Source organism: Gracilinanus agilis, chromosome 4, assembly GCF_016433145.1.
Source record: "Gracilinanus agilis isolate LMUSP501 chromosome 4, AgileGrace, whole genome shotgun sequence".
Classification (NCBI taxonomy): Eukaryota; Metazoa; Chordata; class Mammalia; order Didelphimorphia; family Didelphidae; genus Gracilinanus; species Gracilinanus agilis.
This window is the reverse complement of record NC_058133.1, coordinates 357316893-357337449: the sequence shown is the minus strand read 5'-3', so window position 1 is coordinate 357337449 and position 20557 is coordinate 357316893. Positions and strand designations below refer to the sequence as shown.

The following is a 20557-nucleotide window of genomic DNA, read 5'->3' as shown; positions in this document are numbered from 1 at the left end:
TGACAAGAATCATTTTATCTGCAGATCTCAGGGTTCTAAGAAAGGCAGTGTAGTATAGTGGTGAGAGCAATGGGCTGGAGTTCAAATGATGTGTTTGAATCCTGCCTCCAATATTCACAAGCTGCTTGATGAAGGCCAAGTCACATAAATTCTCTGTCTCATCTTACATGGAAAGTATCTAATAACAATGACTCCATAACAGGCTCAATTAAGGTAATATATATATGCATATATATACATACATGCATATATGTAATGCTTTGCAAACTCTAAAGCTGTGTTAGTAATTATCATTATTATTGTTATATTGACTTAAACTTATCATTCTTACAAAGGAAAGATTGAGTCCTAATCCAATTTCTCAAGGAAAAAAGTAAGCTATCTAGAAAGGTTAACTAGCATCAGGGATTTGTTAAAGCCTGAAAGAACAATGCAATAATGAAAGAGAAAACCAATCCTCAGCTAATGCCATCAATTCAGATACTTCTATTTTAAAAACTCAATCATTTTTAGTTTAAAATGTCCCTTTTCTCCAATCAAATGCAACCACGTATTTAAAAAGTAAATTTTTATGTATTTATAGCAGCAAATGTCCACTATGCCTATCAATTTTTTGCTTTTAAAGCAGTCTAATAAAGCACATGGGGATATGGGGAAGATCGCATATTCACTAACCTTATGTTTTGTTCTAGTCAAAAAATGAATTAAACAGAAAATTCATTAGTGTCTGAATTTATTATGGGAACTGCCCTGTTGTGAACTCTTAACTAGAGTGGCCTAATGAGCTACATTCTACCATGGAAAGATTAATAAGGGCTCTCTAGTACTAAGAGATTCAACATTTTGAGGATTTAACCACAAACATCTTTTTTCCCCTTTTAATTTTTCATTTGCAGATAGACTCACAATGATACTACTTGTCATCCTAAGCATCTTAATTTTTGAGAAAAGTCTTATCACTTTAAATAAATGTTATTCTTTTTTAATTCATTTTTTCAATAACCTCCACTAAAGCAACACTTCCAGAATTTTATCTTCTATAAACCAAATTCTCTCAAATATCTGTCGGGATGACAAAACTACCAAGCCTCTAAAGGACAAATGTGGCCACCTATCCCTTCGTGATGAACACAGAACCCAAATTCAGGTAGGCTATAATTTTCCAACACTGACTTTCTCCATCCTCTGGTATTGTCTTTGTTTAAGAGGGCCATTTAACAAGAGCTCTTGGCGTAATGCAGCAAGGGTTGCAAACATCTTTTCTGGATTCACTGAACAATTGATCTTTCTCCTAATGCTTTTAGGACTACAAGTCTCCCATTTATATTTACAGAAGAATCAGAAAACTGACACATAACCCTCAAAGGCAATTGGTAGACATTTGATTGCATTGTTTGCAGGTCCAGCCTGGGTATGGATTACAACAAAGGGTACTTTTCCCCTCGTGAGTTCCCACTGACAAAATGGACACAGTAAAAAACTGTAGCATCCTATTATTTATTGGATATTAATCCAAAAATATATGAACTGAGAACAAAGGGGCACAGGACCAAGGAACAATTTATACACTGCTTGTTTGTCTACACTGTCAGTCCAGAGGCAATATGATAAGACAAATTATACAGAGGACATGGATGTGAATTATAGATTAATTTTTGAAAGGATTTTTGAGACTTATGGTCATTGTGGTTCTGAATCTCAGAAACTGATGGAACACACATCTTGAATGCAAATCTCCAAGTTTATTACACCAAAATCCCTTACGGAACTAAATGTACACCACCTGCCCCTCCCAAGAGTACACTAAGCATTCAACATTTTTTATAGAGCTGTCTGAGCAAATAGAAAATAACCATAGGAAGATATTCCCAATAAAACAGGATATTGTTTCTTCCTTGGTCACTCTGCAAAGCTCACCCCATACATATAAACTGTGCCTTCTCCTTTCTCTAGTGCTCATTACCAAGGTGTGATCACACCTTCCTTTTTAAATCAGATGGAACAGGTCTCTTTTGGATTAACTCAACCCATCTTCTGATGTGAAAAGAATATTGAAAGGAATGATTATATAATTCCTTTGTTGCACAGTTGGTATGCAAATGAAAACCCTGTTACTGGCAAGGTGAGAGATGTGGCAGTGCAGGTGTCTGGAAGAAGAAGGAGGACACCTCAGATAATTAGATTTCTTCCTGGCAATTTGTTTGACTGAAATTCCCACTACCCAAACAGACAGTCAGACCATGAACCCCAAACAAGCACATTTATGAACCCATACAATACTGACCAGTGCACAATGTGGCTGATGTAACCTGACACTGTGGTTAAGGGCAAAGGGAAATCTGCCTTTTAGGTGGACTGGGTAATCACTGGCCAATTGAAGGAAAGAGAGAAAAAAAAAACAATTTCAATTTATGGCACTAAATAGCCACAGATGGTTGGTAAGATACCTACTGTGCCTGAAAACTAATGAGCCTGCACATGTGCCAACAGCCACTAGGCATCCCATGGTGACCCCATTCAGGTTTCAGAGCCTGCTGCCATCACCATATTCCTACTCCAACATAACGAACCATAAATGAATCTTTAACACAGATTGGTACTAGCGTTGATTTGGCTTTTCAATCATTCTCTCTTCTTTAACTTGAACCTTCACAATCACATTTGGTATTTAAATCTATTCTGGGAAATGGTAGGATCTGTATAATGTCTGGTCTTATTTTCCTTTTTAATAAAAGATATACCCATGTATATTAGAACATCAACATTTTTTAAATTTGAAATATTTAAAGACTCTGATCAATTCATTGGAGTAATAATCATGATTCCAGAGGAATAGTGATAAAGAATGCTACTCACCTCCTAACAGAGAGGCGATATACTAATATCCAGAATGAGGCACACATTTTTGGGCATGGCCAATATGACAATGTTTTCTTTGATTGCTTATTTGTTAAAAGGGTTTCATGGTTCTCTGCCTTCATCCCTCCATGGGAGTAGGTAAGGGAAATGAGACAGAGAAAATATTAGTGCTTGATAATTAAAAAAATTAATTTTAAAAAGTATATGCTATACATCAAAAGAAAAAGAAAAGATGAGCCTCATGAAAAACAAAGTCATTATCCATCTTTTTGACACAACTCTAGCACTCCCTCTATCTTTATCTCACCTCTGATACAGGTGAGTACGCCTCTCAACATTCTGCATATTTTTCCTCCAGAACTTCCTGGTATCCTTAGGGTCTCCTGAGTCTCACAACTGGATGGAAGTCCTTTTCTTCCCATCAGTAATGTGCTTACAAGGTTCTGCTATTGCTTATCCCAGTTGCCCATTTGCAGGAACTCATCAATATTCCATTAAATATTTCAACATACCAGAGAATGAAAGAGCAGGTGGGTTTTGTTATTTTTCCCCCACTAGAGCCTTCTTTGTTTGCAACAACCAACAGGGAGTTGTGATACTGGCTTACTTTATAGGACTAAGGCCCCATACAGCAACCACCCTACCAAAAAGCTAGGCAACCCACTGGCTTTAATGAAAGTCCTCAAAGCATCTGCAAAGCCAAAGTAATCCCATCCTAACGGGACAGCAAGACTGACCACCAGCATTCATTGCATCCTCAACAGGCATCTAATTAAAACAAGGTATATCAAAAGGGAAAATATTGACTCCCTAGAAGCATTTACAAATGTGGCAAGGCTTCCTATAAAGCAAGAGGCCAAAATGGGGCTGGTAGCTTGAGCTATTGAATGTCAGGGGACATTAATTGTGTCTAATCTTTTGAAGCCATTTTCCAAACTTATATGAATGATAGTCACTTTGCAAATTAAATTTTGCAGGTGTTGGAGTAAAAAAAGGCAGCAGACAGATTTTTGTCATTACTCATTGGCTTAACCGGGAGATCGTTAAACATTTCTTCTGCACTGCTAGGTTGTATAATTAAGCCTGAAATGAAGAAAACTTTGCCCATTAAGTTTTCAGTTTTAATACCAAAGAGCAATATTCTACATCTAGCCACAATGTAGCTCCAAATAAGCAATATGATGGCATATATTAGTTAGAAATGTGTTCTTCCAGAGATGACTCCTTGAGATTCATTATTCTGCTTCGTATTCAAGAACTGGTTTTTATTTATTTTTTACATACCGTTTGAAAGTGAAAGGAGTTATTTAACAATTGGTATGTAGTCGGTTAACTTATGCTAATAACTAATACAATTGTAGCCTTATTTTTATGACATCTTATGGCATGCAAATGCTGCTGGCTCTCTGGAAACATCCAAAAGAAAAATTTTTAAATATGCAAACTTGCTTCAATCCAGCTGTTTAATAGCCACCTGTTTTTCCTACCATGATGGCCTACTGGGAAAAGAAAGCTTAAAAATGAATGAGTTGAATTTACTTTTCCCAACAGTGAATTGAACTGAATTGAATTGAATTGACTTCTCAAAAAATAAAAGGTAAGATTCAGCTTCACTATATGATAGTCCACTTATTGAAGAGGTAGCAATCTAATCTGCCTCCAGAAGGTAAGAGAAACTTAGAAAGGGACAGAAAACATGTAGTGATTTCTAAAATGGATAGGGAAGCTATCAAATTATTAATTCAGAAAGACTATTACACCCATCACCTGAGCAAAAAAAAGATAAAACAATCATCTTTAATGACTCAAACAACTATTTGCTTTGGGTTTATGACTTGGGGGGTTTGTGTTTGTGGAAACTGGTTTAGATCACAAGGAAAAAATAAATTGTTCTCTCTCATCAATTTTCCTAATTATGTAGTCATGCAAACCAGGAAGAGGATCGAGTACAAGATGTTTAAAAACAACTTCTGCCCCTCTAGGTCTTTTATGCCTCTTTTCTTCTAAAGGGGGGCAAGGGCTTCTGAGAGATAACTCTCAAAGATAGAACTACTTAGTATTTAGTAATGTACAACATAAGGATGGGGTTGGGAAGGAAGCAGGTGCGCCTACCAAATAGGACTGAACAATAGCTTCAATATTTCACATTAAATTTTGACAAGTTGAAATAAATTCCAACAAGAACATCTAGGCTGGAAGTTTTTCTAAGGTTCTTTTCTACTTATGGTTAATTTTTTTAAAAGCAATTCTGTCTCCCAAAATATCCAAAATATAGGCATAATGAAATTGACACCCATTTTTACTAAATGGGGACTCTTCCTCACCCAACAAATGTAGTATGCACAAATGTTTAATTGTTTTGTTGAGTCATACTCTCCAAAACTAAGTCATCAACTGAACCGTTTAGGGATTCAGATTCTACATAATGAAATTATGAATCAATACAATCTTTTTTTTTTTACATCCAATATCCTGAAACATGTGAGCTAGTAATTAAACTCCTAACTGTATGCAGCTGTGATTCTTGGGCCCATATTAGCAAAGTATTTAAAATCAGTATTTAAAATACCAGCCTGAACATTCGTGATAAGCCAAAACAACTCCAAAGCTTAAATCAACTCAATAATATGACAACAAAAGGATGGTGCGGAGATGGGTAACACTATCACCTTCAAATGCCATTGCAGTAAAGGATTACCTTTGTTACCATGCTGCATTGGCTTATGAGAGAGTAGTATTTATGTGTGCATACACCCATATATGCATTTATACCATATATGCAATATAATATTATGTTTGTATATATATATATATATATACACATATATAAATATTCTCCAAGTTACCCAATGAGAAACAAAAACCCAGGAAAGTAGGAAAGTTTCAGACACAAATGAAATTTATTTAAAATTATTAAAAACTTTCAGTTGGCCTTTGTTTTGAGTGAATTTTTCCGCTCAGAAAATCAGCTTTTGCCCATACAACTAAGCATTTCTGAAAAGCATGGTGGGTAGCTGCAGGAACAGCTGTCCAATTTACATTCACCAATGCAGGTGTTGTTCATACACAAAACAGAGGTCAGCTGAAAAATCTGGCTCTTAATTAGCTACCTTTTCTAGTGCATTTTTTCTAAGTGGAGTTCTGTATATAATTTAAGTTCAAATTAGAGACCTTTTGTTATCCTACCATGCTACCAAGCAGGAAACTGTTTGTCTTTGTGAATCATAATTTAGAACATGTTTAATTTCACATGTTCTTATCTAGATCACACCTAAGGCAAAATCTTGTTCTACACGCAAGGGATTTTCCCCCCTTTTTCTATAACTTTGGTCTCTATCAGTGGAGGAAAATATTTTTTTTTCTAGCTATGGGGGGGAAGATTTTGCCTCTCCCCCTCTAGTTTTAAAAATGAGAAAATCTGTAATCATAAGGGGGACTTCTTTTCAACTATTGAAAATATTGCAAGATCTAAGTGCTCTGTTACTGTTTCAATAGAGGGAAGCCCTAGAGCTTATTACAGCACTTCTTAGAAACGACAGAACAGGGAACAGTGTCTAATACAATCCATTAGGAAACCCAAGCCTTAAATCAAATGACCACAGAGCCCTCTCAGTTAACAGAAATGCAGCAGCTGTACATATTTACTGTAACACAATGCTATATTGTTGCAGAGATAACGGTGTTTTTAAAAAAAATGAATCCCACATATGGCACGTGACCAGCTTACTCCTCAGTTTGCAAAATGAGAAGCTGTAGAGTGGTAATACTTTTGAAATACATAAATAAGCATTAGGATCATAGAGAAGGCAGGTATTATATGCTGCTGAACTTGAAGAATCCATTTGGAGGTCACTGGGTTAGAATAAAACTAAGGCAGCTCCTGGCTTTTGCTATGATTTTGAAGACTTACACTAATAACTTCTTGCCAGAAATGCAACATCAGGGCCTGTCTATCTCTATTAGTATTTGCCCTAATTCCAACAGCATTTCTAAATATATGTTAAATAACATTACTTATGTTTGTTAGCAGTTCACTATAAATCAAACGCACAAGATATGAAATATGAAATATGAATTAAGGTCTATGCCAAATCTTAATCTAAATGTTATCATTGCAAATGATAATGCCTTGTGGCTTTCTATCAAATAACAGGTATTGCTTTTCTTCCAAAGAACTCGAAAGGCTGAGGGAAAACTGTTGGTGGAGACTTCCATGTGAGTTTCTAACATTTTCCTAATCTCGTTTTACCTGCCTCTCCTCAATATATCTCAAGCGTCACACCAAGATTGAGAATACTGCCCAGGATCCTTTGGATTTACAGAAAAGAAAAAAAAAATGTTCTGCGGTAATCTCTTTGAATGGCATAAATAGTATTTTGTTATGGTGAGTTGGGCCACACAGAGAAAAAGAAATGGAGTGATGCCTGCTATTTTCACCATAATATTCTTGACAATGACCAAGAAGAACCATGATTTCTCCAGATTATTCACTTTAGTCTATATTACCTTCAGTGTACCCTCTATATATATCTTGTATGTACATGGCTGTTAGCATCTTGTCTCCCCATTAAATTGTGAACTCCTTGAGGGCCCAGATTGTTTGTCTTTTTCTTCATATCCCCAGCACTTAGCCCAATGCCTGGCACATAGTATGCACTTAATAATTGCTTACTGGCTTATTATTTACATACAGGACATCACTTTTCTCCATACTAAAATTGAATGTCAAGGAGCATTTCTCTCCCTTCTTCCCTTTCCAACTCACTGACTTCTGCCAAAGAGGGCAGAAAAGTTCAATCTGTTGAGTTTTGAAAGGGGATTCCAATGGATTTCCTTCCTGGCCTCCCTAAACCAGTGAAGATCCTAAACTTGATTCTCAAATATACGTACTAAAATTCTACTCCATGGACTTAACAATCGAATTCTTTAGGTGTTAGGTTTTGGGGCAGAATGATGTGACCCAAATTGGCTGAGGAGAGTGATATTTAACTGCAGTAAAATTCCTTAAATGGGAGTGATCCCATAATTAGAAATTCAAAATTGCAAATAGGAGGTTTCTTTAATTTTTTTTAAAGGCCAGAATTTGATCCTGAATTATGGAAATGACAATGCTTAGCAAAATGTGGAAGATTTTATAAATTAAGAAGGCTTTATAGATCAATAGAAAATAGTTAAGAGCTCACAACATCTTTCAGTAATTAGTGGCAAAATGCCATGATTCTTCAAAGACTCACAAATTAAGTTGTTTTCATGTGTGCGTGTGTGTATTTGTGTATGTGTGAATATGTGTGTGTTAACAGAAATACCATGCATTCAGGTTCATATAGACAGTAGTTTCAAAGAGTCAAACAGTGCATTTTTCCATCCTGGGATATCTTTCTTTTTTAAAATTTATGGCTACTTTGCTTTTGGAATCCAAATGCATATATCATGTGAATATTTTGTGCTGTAATAATATTCATAATGTTTAGCAATGATTAGAATGGCTCCTACTATGATGGGAAGCATGGGGCATGTCCATCAAACCTCAGGTATGAAATTAGTAAGTCAGAATTTGGACAGAAGAAGCAAAATGTTCCCAAACAGGAATTCATTAAAGCAAATAGACAAAGGCATCATTGCGCAGGTTAGGAACCTAATGCCTTATTCTGCATGAGAACTCTTCACAGACTATCTTTTTATGTACAGGATATCTTGCCTGTACCCACTAAAGACAAAATAATATTATGGTTTAGTTTATGCTACGTATTTATTGTTGCCTCATTAAGTTCATCCACCCTCACATGACTCAAACGACAAGGCAGAAAGTGAGGAGCAGGTTAGTAAAGTTTGCTTACCCAATAAAGTTAAAAATGAGAGAGAGCAAGAACAAGAGGGAAAGTGAGAGCAAGAAGGGGAGGAAGGAAAGACAGAGAGAGAGAGAGAGAGAGAGAGAGAGAGAGAGAGAGAGAGAGAGAGGAGACACCCAAAAAAGTACACAATATTTTCAGAAACTAACAGTGCCTAGCACTCTAACTGGTTCATGATTTAGACCTGGCCTTTGACGATGCTATGGTTCTCTCTATGGTTCTCTTACCTTGTTCCTCTTGAAGTATGCTCTTCGGCAAGCTGCAAAGCACTTCTCACTGCAGAAGCTTTTCACCTCACTTCCCATACTCAGGGAATATCGCTTGATTCCCACTTTCTGGCACCAGGCACACATTATTTGTACATTTGACACATCATCTTCTATAACAAAAGTATAAGAAAAATGTTGACATCAGAAGCAAACAACCCATGAGACTTAAACATATACAACCTGAACCTAAGAGGAGTGAATGGGGAATATGATACTTCAGTTTCACTGGGCTCACTACTTTCTAATGGTGCAGGACAGCTCCTGACTGGATAGGCTTAAGAGATTTTCACTTTCCTAGGTTGCTGGAAGAGATGACTTGCATACAAAACAGAGCATGACAAAAATGCTGGGGAAGGTCCTGGGGGAGGGGGTGCTTATCGTGGTTTAAGATACCTTCCTCTGCTCCTCAAAACTAGCCTCAGAATTAATGAAGCTTCCAAAGTAACCTCATTCCTAATAGGGCATTGCCTAAATCTCACCAAATGCAAAAGGCACAACACACCGTAGCCTTTGCATAATATTAACTTCATGTGCATCTTTGAGCTGTTAGGAACCAAGGGGACATTCTATTTCCAATTTGGGACATTCATTCCCAAATGTGCAATATTCCCAATGTCCATGGAAGAGTTTTTTCTTTTGTTTTGCTTTGTTTCACTTTGAAAACTTTTATTTAATTAATTGATTTAGAATATTTTTCCATGGTTATATGATTCATGTTCTTTCCCTCCCCTCTTCTCCCCCCCCCCCAGCCAACGAGTAATTCCACTGGGTTTTTATATGTGTCGTTGATCAAGACCTATTTCCATATTATTAATATTCGCACTGGGGTGATCATTTAGAGTCTATATCCCCAATCATGTCCCCATTGACCATGTGATCAAGCAATTGTTTTTCTTCTATGTTTCTACTTCTGACTATGGAAGAGTTTTGACAAATCTCTACATTTAGTAATAGATGGGGCAATTTGAGTGGTCCTAACCTGGATGTGCAAAAACTCCCTAATAATTAAGATGATATGGACACAGCTTTCTGAATAGGCTATGAAAAGTGTAAGTTTTTTGGCATTGGTCTCTACATATGCAAGTTAGATTTCATTTAATAATCACCTATTAATTTGATCATTTTTCTTTCCATCAGTAGAGGGGTAGTGATCAGATAATTCATAAGGACTGAGGTCACTTGGCCTTACAGAATCCTTCTCTAACTCCATTTCCTGGCTGTCTTTTTGATATATGTGTTTCTTTGTCTATAGAAAACGTGAATGCTGAGTCCAGTTAAAGGTTTTCTGCCTTTGCCAAGTGAAGTACTTCTATATCACAAAAGGTTCTACTCCATTTTGAGTTTCTTCTCTGATTCCCAATGGATGGTAAACAAGATGGTATGTTGTTATTATTAGCTAGCTCTCTCGCCTTCCTATATGAAATCATTTTAAGGGCTAAATCAGAGCCCTAAATATGGGCTTGAACTGCAATCACAGGATCCCCAGCTCTCTCTGGCATTCTCTGTTATCTGATTTCTGAGCAAAATCCCCCAAAGACTAATTGCTAAAGCAGTCCTTGGTCCATGAGTTGTTGACACATTCATGGTTCAGAGAGTCTGTCATACAATCATCTCATTTCCTTCTGAGAGATTTGTTTTGAGGCATTGCTGTCAGCAGCCTGCAAAATTAGAAGCAAACTAATTTGTAGTGCAGCGATATGGCTTTTTTTTTTGACTTGAGTATCATAACTCAGAATTACATGCTACATTTTATTCACCTTAATGGAATAAATATTGTCAGTTTAATGGGTTTTTATTCCACAAATTATATGGTGCAATTTATAGTTACAAATCAAATGCACATAGACAAAAAGCTGACCTTTCCTTTTTAATCAGACTTCCTTTATAACTTATATCTTTCTTTAATTGGAACCAAATATAATCTCAAATTTAATGCTCCATTCTTATTGCATTTTATAATCTACTTGTTCAAAGTTTTATGTATATATATATATGTATATTTTGATATATCACACATATACATGTTAGATACAATCTCCATGGCATACAAAATTCCCAAAATACACTGATTTGCCTTAGAGTACGTGGAGTTTTTAAAATTAGTTTTAGTAATTATATTTTTAAATAGCCAGTCTTCATTCCCAAAAGAGCATAACTAACATCATCCACTGCTTTATTTTTTAATTTTTAATTTCCCCCATTAATTAAATACATTTCAAATCTCAGATTCCTGAAAAAAGAAGATGGCCCAGAAAAATGTTTCATAAATGATCCAGTGGCAATAATCTCACTGCTGATGAAACCTGAAAGGGAAAATCGAACTGGGGAAATCAGTTGGCATCACAGTTCAGTGAGGAAAGCACTCTTTGAGAATATCTTCGCTAATTAGGTTCCATTCTTTGCTTTCCTCTTTGAGGAGTCTATATTCCAAAGCCAAGCACAGCATCCTGAATCACTGTTATTTACTTAGCAGTACAAAATTGAACTGAGAAGTATAGTGGGTAAAACGGCAGGAAAGCTAAGTAGTAGAGCTTACAGAAACAAGAACATATGAAGGATTGCTGTGATCCAAGAATTTAGTTTGGTTTCTTTCCCCATATCCCTTGTCCCATCACCATCAAATATAATAATTACTTGTTCAAACTGTCATTCTACTTAAGGGGACACTTTCTGACAATAAGCCTGGTGACTGAACAAGGAAGGTGTCATAAAAAAAGACTGTTTTGCAAACGAGTCCCATTGCAGGCCAACAATATGGTAAAATGCAGCCAAAGAAATTGTGTGATTTCTGTTTCTTTATTCAGCAGTTGGAAAACTCTAAGAATGGTAGTTAGCATTTGTCTCGTTAAATAAGTTGGCATTCCCCTAAGTTTCCCATTGAATTCAATTTCAGAGAGGCGCCACCTTGGAAAATAGTCATCTGCTTTTTTCTTTTCAGTCATAAAATTGTTACCAATCATCATCGATACCCAAAAAAATTCCATAAAAGGTTTATCCCCAAAATTCAAGCAAACATTTTTCAGAAGTCTCATTTTTCTGGTCTTCTGCAAAGTTCCTTAAATTAACATTACAGTTAGTAAACAAAGAAAGTAGCTGTGACTTATTTCCAGATTAATTTTAGCAATCAATACTAGGCATGAAATTCTCCTACAATCCCTGAGCTGTTCCTCCTGTCTTAAATAAGCTACAATCCACCTCCACCCCACACACATAAATCATAGCTACTGTAAAACCAACAAGTTTCCAAGAGGCCCCCATTAAAAAATTAGCTCAGACATGGAATGAACACAGATACTCAGAGAAGTAGACTTCTTGATCATCTTAAATTTTGTAGCTTTCAGCTCAGTGCCCAGTTTTCATTATTCTTCCTTTAATTTAAAAAAATTTTTAATTTTATCCTAGTAAAGGGAAACTGAGAATCTCTTAATTATGTTTGTACCTAAAGGTTATGCCATTACAGGTCGGGAGGCTGGTTCCCAAAGACTACTTCAGAAACTGGACTTATGATCTACCATCCCTTATGGTCTTTAGGCTGTATATTTCTCATAATAAAAAAGCAACAAATGTAGAATGTTTACAACATTAAGTCATGTTCCCAAAGGGAACAGTTTGTGTAACAAGAAAAAATTATCACATTATAATAACTAAATATGCATTAGTCTAAAGGATGCTTCAAGTAATCATCCAAAATTTGCACCACCTCTCTAGGTCTTAATTAGGCAGAATGCTTAAGGTTGTTTCTCCTTTTTTTTTCAGTCTCATGTTTAAAGTATTAAGGAATTTTTTTCCCACTTTAAATCTCAAAAAGGAGACATTAGTTAAGTTATGACTGACATTTCTGACCAACATTTTATTCTGGTTCGGTTCTAGAAAAGAGGAGACCTAGGCAGGGAATGATTGCCATCTTCAAATATCAGTTTACATAGCTCTAGATGTGACAGAAATAGAATTAGTAAAAGGTATATTTCTTATCTATAAGAAGTCATTTCCTAACAACTAGAGCTATCTGAATTTGGGTTGGTAAGTGGTGAAGACTGGGTAGCCACTTCTCAGTATTGTTGCTTCCTTCCAGAAAGAAGGGCTTCTGCTTCTGAAACAACTTTAAAATCCCTTCTGGGGAGTAGCAAGGTGGCTCAGTGAATTGAGAGCCAGGCAGAGAGATAGAAGGTCCTGGGTTTAAATCTGGCCTTAGATTCTTCCTAGCTCTGTGATCTTGGGCAAGTCACTTAACTCCCATTGCCTAGCTCTGATTGCTTTTCTGCTTTGGAACCAACACACAGAATTGATTCTAAGGTGGAAGGTAAGGGTTTTTTTGTTTGTTTTTTTAATCTCTTCTGGCACTGATTCTATAGTCTTGCAAGAATTTTATTCATTTTCATAAAGGCCTGATAAAATTGTCTCAACTGTGTCTAAAACACCAAGATTACTTATGAAATCTCCTTAACTAGGTTTTCTAAAGAAGAGCATGGACAATGAGATATCTTTTTAGAATGGGGGAAGGCATAAAAATGGAAACTCTGGTCTATGTCAACAGATACTAAAAGAGACCATTGGTGGTAGTAGAAAGCAGGCAGTGAGATTTGTACTATGAAAAGGAAAATGAAAATACCCTGCCTCTCTTTCCTCTTCCTTTTGGATCTCCATGGGAATCTGTGTCAGTGAGGATACTCAAAAAATATTTGCTATAGGCAAATGCTTATCTTCTCAAGTGACATGTAGGATGAGTGAATTTGAATAACATCTTTGAAAACCAAATGATCTTTTAAAACAATTTACAAGACGGCTCTGGTTGTAGTCCTGATCATTCCCAGTGGAGTGAAACAAGGTTGTATTCAATATAGATTTCTGTAGTCATGCTTGGAGGCACACACAGATATAGCTAAGGATCTGATGTTAAATTTTCCTTTGAGTCCTTCTGGAAATTATTTAATTCAAAAGATTACAAGATCCCTGTAAGAAACCCATGTGGTGGCCTTCTAAGAGCTTCTGCATGACTAATAGTGGTCTAGAAATATAACCTAGGAATACTTGATAGGGATCATAAACCATTTTTTTACATTTAGCATAGTAATATATAATAATAATAAGAATAAGAAGAACTAGCATTGATAATTGCCTAGTATGTACCAGGTGCTGTGCTAAGAATCCTACAAATATTATCTTATTTGATCCTTGTAAGAACCCTAGGTACTAGGTGGTATTATCACAGTTTTTTACAGTCAAAAAAACTGAGCAGTTAAATGATTTGCTCAGACTCACACTAACTAGTGCAGTGGTTCCCAAACTTTTTTGATCTACTGCCCCCTTTCCAGAAAAAAATATTACTTAGCCCCCTGGAAATTAATTTTTAAAAATTTTAATAGCAATTAATAGGAAAGATAAATGCTCCTGTGGCCATCACCACCTTCCTGGATCGCTGCAGCACCCACCAGGGGGCAGTGGCGCCCACTTTGGGAATCTCTGAGCTAGTGTTTGAGGTCACATTTGAACTCAGGACTTCCTGACTTCAGGCCCAGGTCTCTGTCCCCTGCATCACTTATTCTAATCCCATTTCTTCAATTCTAATTAGCAACAGTAAGGTAAGAGAAGACCAAGATCCCATATAGTCTGCACCAAGAAAAACAAAGCTGCTAGCAAGATAAGAACTTTTTTTCATCTACATAAAACTCAAGATTGTTACAGATTTCATGATCTGTGTAGCATATCGTCCAATGGCACTCTGACAGAAAAGCTTGACCACTCTCTGGGACCATTATAATAGCCTCCTAACATCTCTTCTTGGCCTCACCTCCTGAACCTTTTATACATTTTTCTTGTTTTTCAGTTGTGTCCGACTCTTCATGACCCCATTTGTGATTTTTCTTGGCAAAGATACTAGAGTGTTTTGCCATTTCCTTCTCCAGCTCATTTTACAGCTGAGAAAACTGAGTCAAATAGTATTAAGTGACTTGCTCAGAGTCATATAGCTAGGAAGTGTCTGAGGTCACATTTGAACTCAGGTCTTCCTGACTCTGAGCCCAATGTTCTATCCACTATGCCACCTATCTGCCATTTTTCTTGGCTGCTAGAATAAATTATCTTACATAGAAATCTGGTCCTCTCACTCTTCTGTTAAAAAACAAACAAACAAACAAACAAAAAACTTCAGTGGTCTCTTGGTACCTCCTCTATCAAGTTCAAATTCCCTCTCCTGGCATTCAAGTCACTCTACAAACTAGGACCACCTTACCTTTTCAGTTCAATTTCATAATATACTCCTTCCTGTACTCTATACTCCAGCTAACCTGAACAATTTTCTCTTGCCAATATACCCTGCATTCTGGCATTTCCATACTTCAACTACTGGCCTCTTCTGTGCTGTGCATACAGTATCCCCACCTCCATCTTGTCAACAGTTAAATTCCTACACAAACATTAAAGACCACCTCTTCTATAAAGCCTTCCTGGACTCCTTCACCCCTGCTTTTCCCAAGTAACATCCTTCCCCCTGAAGACACACACATAAATTTGTTGAATGAATGAATGAACTAATAAATGGATGAAAAAACATTTATTAAGTCCTTACTTTGCACCAGGCACAATGCTAAGCAATAGGGATGCAGAAATCCAAAGAAACAGAGACTGCCAATACATTTAAGGCAGTAATAGCCATGGAAGGGGGGCTTTGTCTGATGAATCACAAGGATGATGACCTCATCCATAAGGCAGATAATTGGCATACTTTTTCCTTTAGAAACTTGTAAAATGTATCATATATTACTTTTATCTCTGTTTGTATTTTTTTTCATCCTAAACTAGAATATGGATGAAGACCAAGACTCTGACTCCTGTGGCCAAGACTGACTTTTGTAGATTTTATGTCTCCTGCAGAAGCAAGGTGAGCTTAATAAATGCTACCTCAATTAAGGAATAAAAGAATAAGTGAATGAATCGAGAAGAAATTCACATTTTAAATGTCAACATGCCTTTAAAGAGATTGATAAAGTGAGATTTTTAATAAATATTTCCTAAATTATTGATTAGGAGGAAAAAATCATGTATAGAACCTACAAAGTATGCCTTTAATGGCTCTAAGTCTAAGGAAACTGGATCTGCTGAATGTACCATATCTGGCTTGCATTAGCATAATCTATGAGCCATATTTGACATGAAGTAACAAATCAGAATCACCATCCAACCAATAATTTATTTGGTCATCCATTTATAAAACTTCAAACACAAGCTCAAATGAGATAATGTATGTAAAATGCTTTGCAACTTTAAGCTGTATATAATTGTCAGTTATTGTCATTATTTTTGCTACTTGTATTATTTATATGCTACTGTATAAGGTTCAGTAGCTTAGTTATGGGAAACAAATGAAGGCCCTTCACACCAGCACTGTCAAAATGGCAGCTATGGCTCTCTTCCATTGTGTGGAAGATGGAAGACAAGAGAACACAGATGGATAGGGAATTAGCGTTTCACTGTAGGGTTGCATCTCATGGATGTCAAAAAATATCTCTATCAATATCTTCATGAAATATAGGTTTTTAAGCTGGAATGGCCCTTGGATATCTTTTGGTCCAACTGCTCTCATTTTACAGATGAGGAAACTGAGGTCTAGTATTGAAAGGTGACTTTTCCAAGGTTACTCAGGGCATGTCTGAGATTTGAACTTGTATCCTCTGATCCAATTCCACAATTCAAAATTACTTCTTTTATGTTAAGGTTTCTTATCCCTTGTTAAAAGAAAAAGGCTCCCTTCCCACTACCCAAAGAATGAATGATCATAAAATGGACTTTTGAGCCATAAAATGGATCTAATAAATGTTCATGGATGATCATTTATCCTTGAGTATAAATTAGTTTATCAGATTTGTTTTCTCCCCAGAGTCTTTTCAGAGCTAGGAAGGTGGGCAGAATGTCAAGAAATCAAATGCCTGGATGACAGGAAGAGACTACAAAGAGTAAAATGTCAGATAGTGAGAGACTAAATATCTTCCACCTCACAGTTCTGTCTTTGGTGAATAGTTTTAGTGAGCTGAGGTCAAATGCAAGCTAAATAGGAAGAAACCATGGCACAAGGGCCTACGGCAGCAAAAGTGCCAGTTAAATCTGCTTGACTGGTAAATATTTGTTTAGCAACTACCCTGTACAAAGTTGTATGTGAGGTGTTTAATACAACTGTGGAACTCTGGGAAATGAGAACAGCATAGAGACAAGCTCAAGACAGAGCAATTACACAAAGGATGTTTTGTTTGGTTATGTTTAAGTAGAATTGATGAACACCCCCATGAGACAAAGAGGCAAGCTTTTCTATCAGCAGCCAAGACATTAAAAGTGTACAAAGTGTCTTCTTCATAATTATCCTGTAAGGTAGGCTGTGCAAGTATTATAATTCATTCCCATTTTACTGATGAGGAAACTGAGGATCTGAAAAATGAAGAGAGTTGTCCAAAAGTGAGTGGTAAAACCAGAATTCAGACTTAGCTGTTCTGATGCCAAGTTTAGTATACTTTCCACTATACCATATTGCCTCTAAATTAATTATGGCTTTGTCCTCAGAATAGTTCAATCAGCTTATTTCTGTTCCACTATCGAAGGCAGAGCACCATTTCTCTATGTCTTGTTAACTTGGGCAACGTGTCATAACAAGGATCAGGCAAAAGAATGTGAATGGATGAATCCAAACCCATCCCTACTATTAGAAAGAAAATAATTCATTAAAAAAGGAGAAATCTATAATAGAAATAATTTATAATCTCTTTCGCATGTCCCCTTCTTTATACTCACCTATCTATATTCCTAGGTCAGGACCTTATCACTTCCTCTCCCCTTAAAAAACTATTATAATAGCCTCCTAGCAGATCTCCCTACATCCACTATCTCACCTCTCCCATCCATCCTTCACAGAACTGCCAAAGTGATCATCTGAAATCACTGAGTACATTATTCCTCTGCTCAAGAAGTTTCTGTGACTCCCTATTGCCTCAAGGATAAAATGCAAACTCCTCTATTTGGCATGTTAAACCCTTCACAATCTGGTTCCAGTGTACCATTTCAGAAATATTTCACATTACTCCTTTTCACAACTTCCACATTACAGATAACCTGGACTGTTTGTTATTCCTCATCCAAACATTCTATCTCCCATCCCTTTGTCCTTGCACTGGATGTCCCTCATGCCTGGAATGCTTGCCCTCCTCATCTCTACCAATTAAAAGCCTTAATTCCTTTCAAAGTTTAGCTTTAAGATTCTCTCCAGTTCTAAGTCCAGTTTGTTATGTTTCCCTTTATGGACTTTAAAAAATCATTATTTATTTATTTTTAACAGCTTTTTTTTTTCTGTTCCAGATTCTACAAGAGACTTTTCCTGACTCTCCCAGTTGTTTATGTTCCCCAACCCCAAAATGACTTTGTATTTCTTTTGTATATGTTCCATTTTTATTTATCTGTATATATGTTGTTTTCCATAGCATCACATGGGCTCCTTGAGATCATATGCTTTCTGGGCATTATGTTTGGTTTGGTCATTATATTCTCTGGGCATAGTACAATACTTGGTATATAGTTGGGGCTGAATACGTTTTTTTTAATGAATTAAATGACTAATAATCATGATGACAGTAAGATGCCATATGAATTCAAAACAACATAGGTTACATTCATGTATCCTGTTCTCTACCTGGAATACTCATTTCATCCTCTGAATTTGGTTGGTCTGCCAAGAGTAATAGTGACCCCAGAAATCCATGACTGGCTAAGTCCCACTCTTCTCTTTCTCAGAGTTTAGAAATGCTAAAATACAAAATCTAGGTCCCAGAAAAAACCAGGAATTGTTCTCAGAGCTCAATTACTCTACGGAACTTATGGGAATCAAGGGTTCTTAGAAGTCCATGGGAAGGTGCTTCTTTGCTGACAGAAGTGGGAAGCTACAGCTATAGAACATTGAATACATTTTCAAACTCAACTTGTATATGTATTGTTAGTTTAGTTGCATTGCCTCTTTTTCCTTCTCTTTCTTTTTTACATTTTGTTACAGGGGATCATTTGCTAGATAAGGAAGAGGAAGAGATATAATCAGGAAGTTAATATAAAATATAAATATACTTTATGCAAGTAAATAGCAAAAATATATTATTTAAAATATGTAATCACCTTCAGTAACAATTAAGTGGGGAAATGTTAGAGAAATGAAAGTGATATAAAAACATTCAGGCCTTTTTCTTAAAGAATTAACTTTTTTTTAAAGTCCATGAAGTGGGAAAACCTATATGAACTAATGCAAAGTAAAGTGAGTAGTACCAGGATATCATTGTACACAATAATGGCAAGATTGTAATGATGATAAACTATGAAAGACTTAGCTACTTTGATCAATACAATGATCCAAGACCATTCCAAAAGACTCATGATGAAAAATGTTATCCACCTCCAGAGAGAACTGATAAACTCTGGCTACAAACTGAAGAAGAATTTTCTCACTTTATTTTTCTTGGGGTTTCTTTTTTGATATATTGCTCATATGGAAATATAATTTGCATTATTTCACATGAATAAGTGATAACTATACTGCTTGCCTTCTCAGTAAATGAAGAGGAACGGGAGGGAGAGAATTGGAATTCAGTTTTTTCAAATGTTAAAAACAATAAATAATAAATTGGGAGGGGCGTTTTTTTTTAAGTCAAAGGCAAGGAACATGGCAACCTAGTTCATTGTATCATAGGACTTAGAAGTTGAGAGAATCTTAGAGCTTTAGGCCAGGAGTTTTTAATCTGGGACTGTGAAATTTTTTATTTAAACATTTTTAATAACTGCATCACACTATAATTAGTTTCCTTTGTAATCTCTGCATTTTGTTTTATTGCCTTTCAAAGCATTATTCTGAGATGGGGCAGCTAGGTGGCTTAGTGGCCTAGAGACAGGAGGTTAAGAACTCCTGATCTAGTCCACCCCACTCATTTTAAAGATGAAGAAACAGAACTAGCTTTTAAACATTCTAGGAAACTAGGCAGAACAGTATAATTTAAGGAGCCCCATATTAGAGAGTTTCAGTGAGCCATCATATAAGATAGTCATAAAAGAACCACTTGATGTCTGCTTTGATTATTTCTAGGGTGGCACTAGGTAGGAAGAAACACTGAGGGAAAGCATTTCCCTTTTCCCAGGATGGCTCTTTTCATTCCTCCTACTTCCACCCTCTTTCAACCTGATTTGCACAATCAGTTCACACCCAGAGATACAGAAAAAGCTGCATGATAAATGGGAAGGAGCTAAATGAAGCCTGTGGGGATACAGTTTGGAAAGAGCCAATGGAAAAGTTGTTAATACAAAACTGTACTTTACCACCACCAGCAGCAACACCCTTGCCCTGAATATGCCCAAGAATTTTTTTTTAAGTAATGGTTCAAGCAGAGCCTCTCATGGCTAGGTACCATTGATATTAAGACAAAAACACTGAATTAGGAGTCAAATGACCTGGGCTAGACTCCCACATCTGCTAATTTCTATCTGTATGGCCTTCAATAAACTTTTATACATCTCTAGACCTCAATTGCCAAGAATCAGAAACCTAATAAGTGTCATATTTAGGCTTTA

General features: G+C 36.3%; 1 protein-coding gene across 1 annotated transcript in view; it reads right to left on the bottom strand.

Annotated features, from left to right (window-relative positions):
- LOC123246554 (sine oculis binding protein homolog) overlaps positions 1-20557 on the bottom strand; it is a 187525-nt gene that overhangs the window by 140384 nt on the left and 26584 nt on the right. The window contains exon 4 of the mRNA XM_044675401.1: positions 8936-9087. Coding sequence (XP_044531336.1) covers positions 8936-9087 — 152 coding nt within the window. The remainder of the gene's footprint in view (positions 1-8935; positions 9088-20557) is intronic.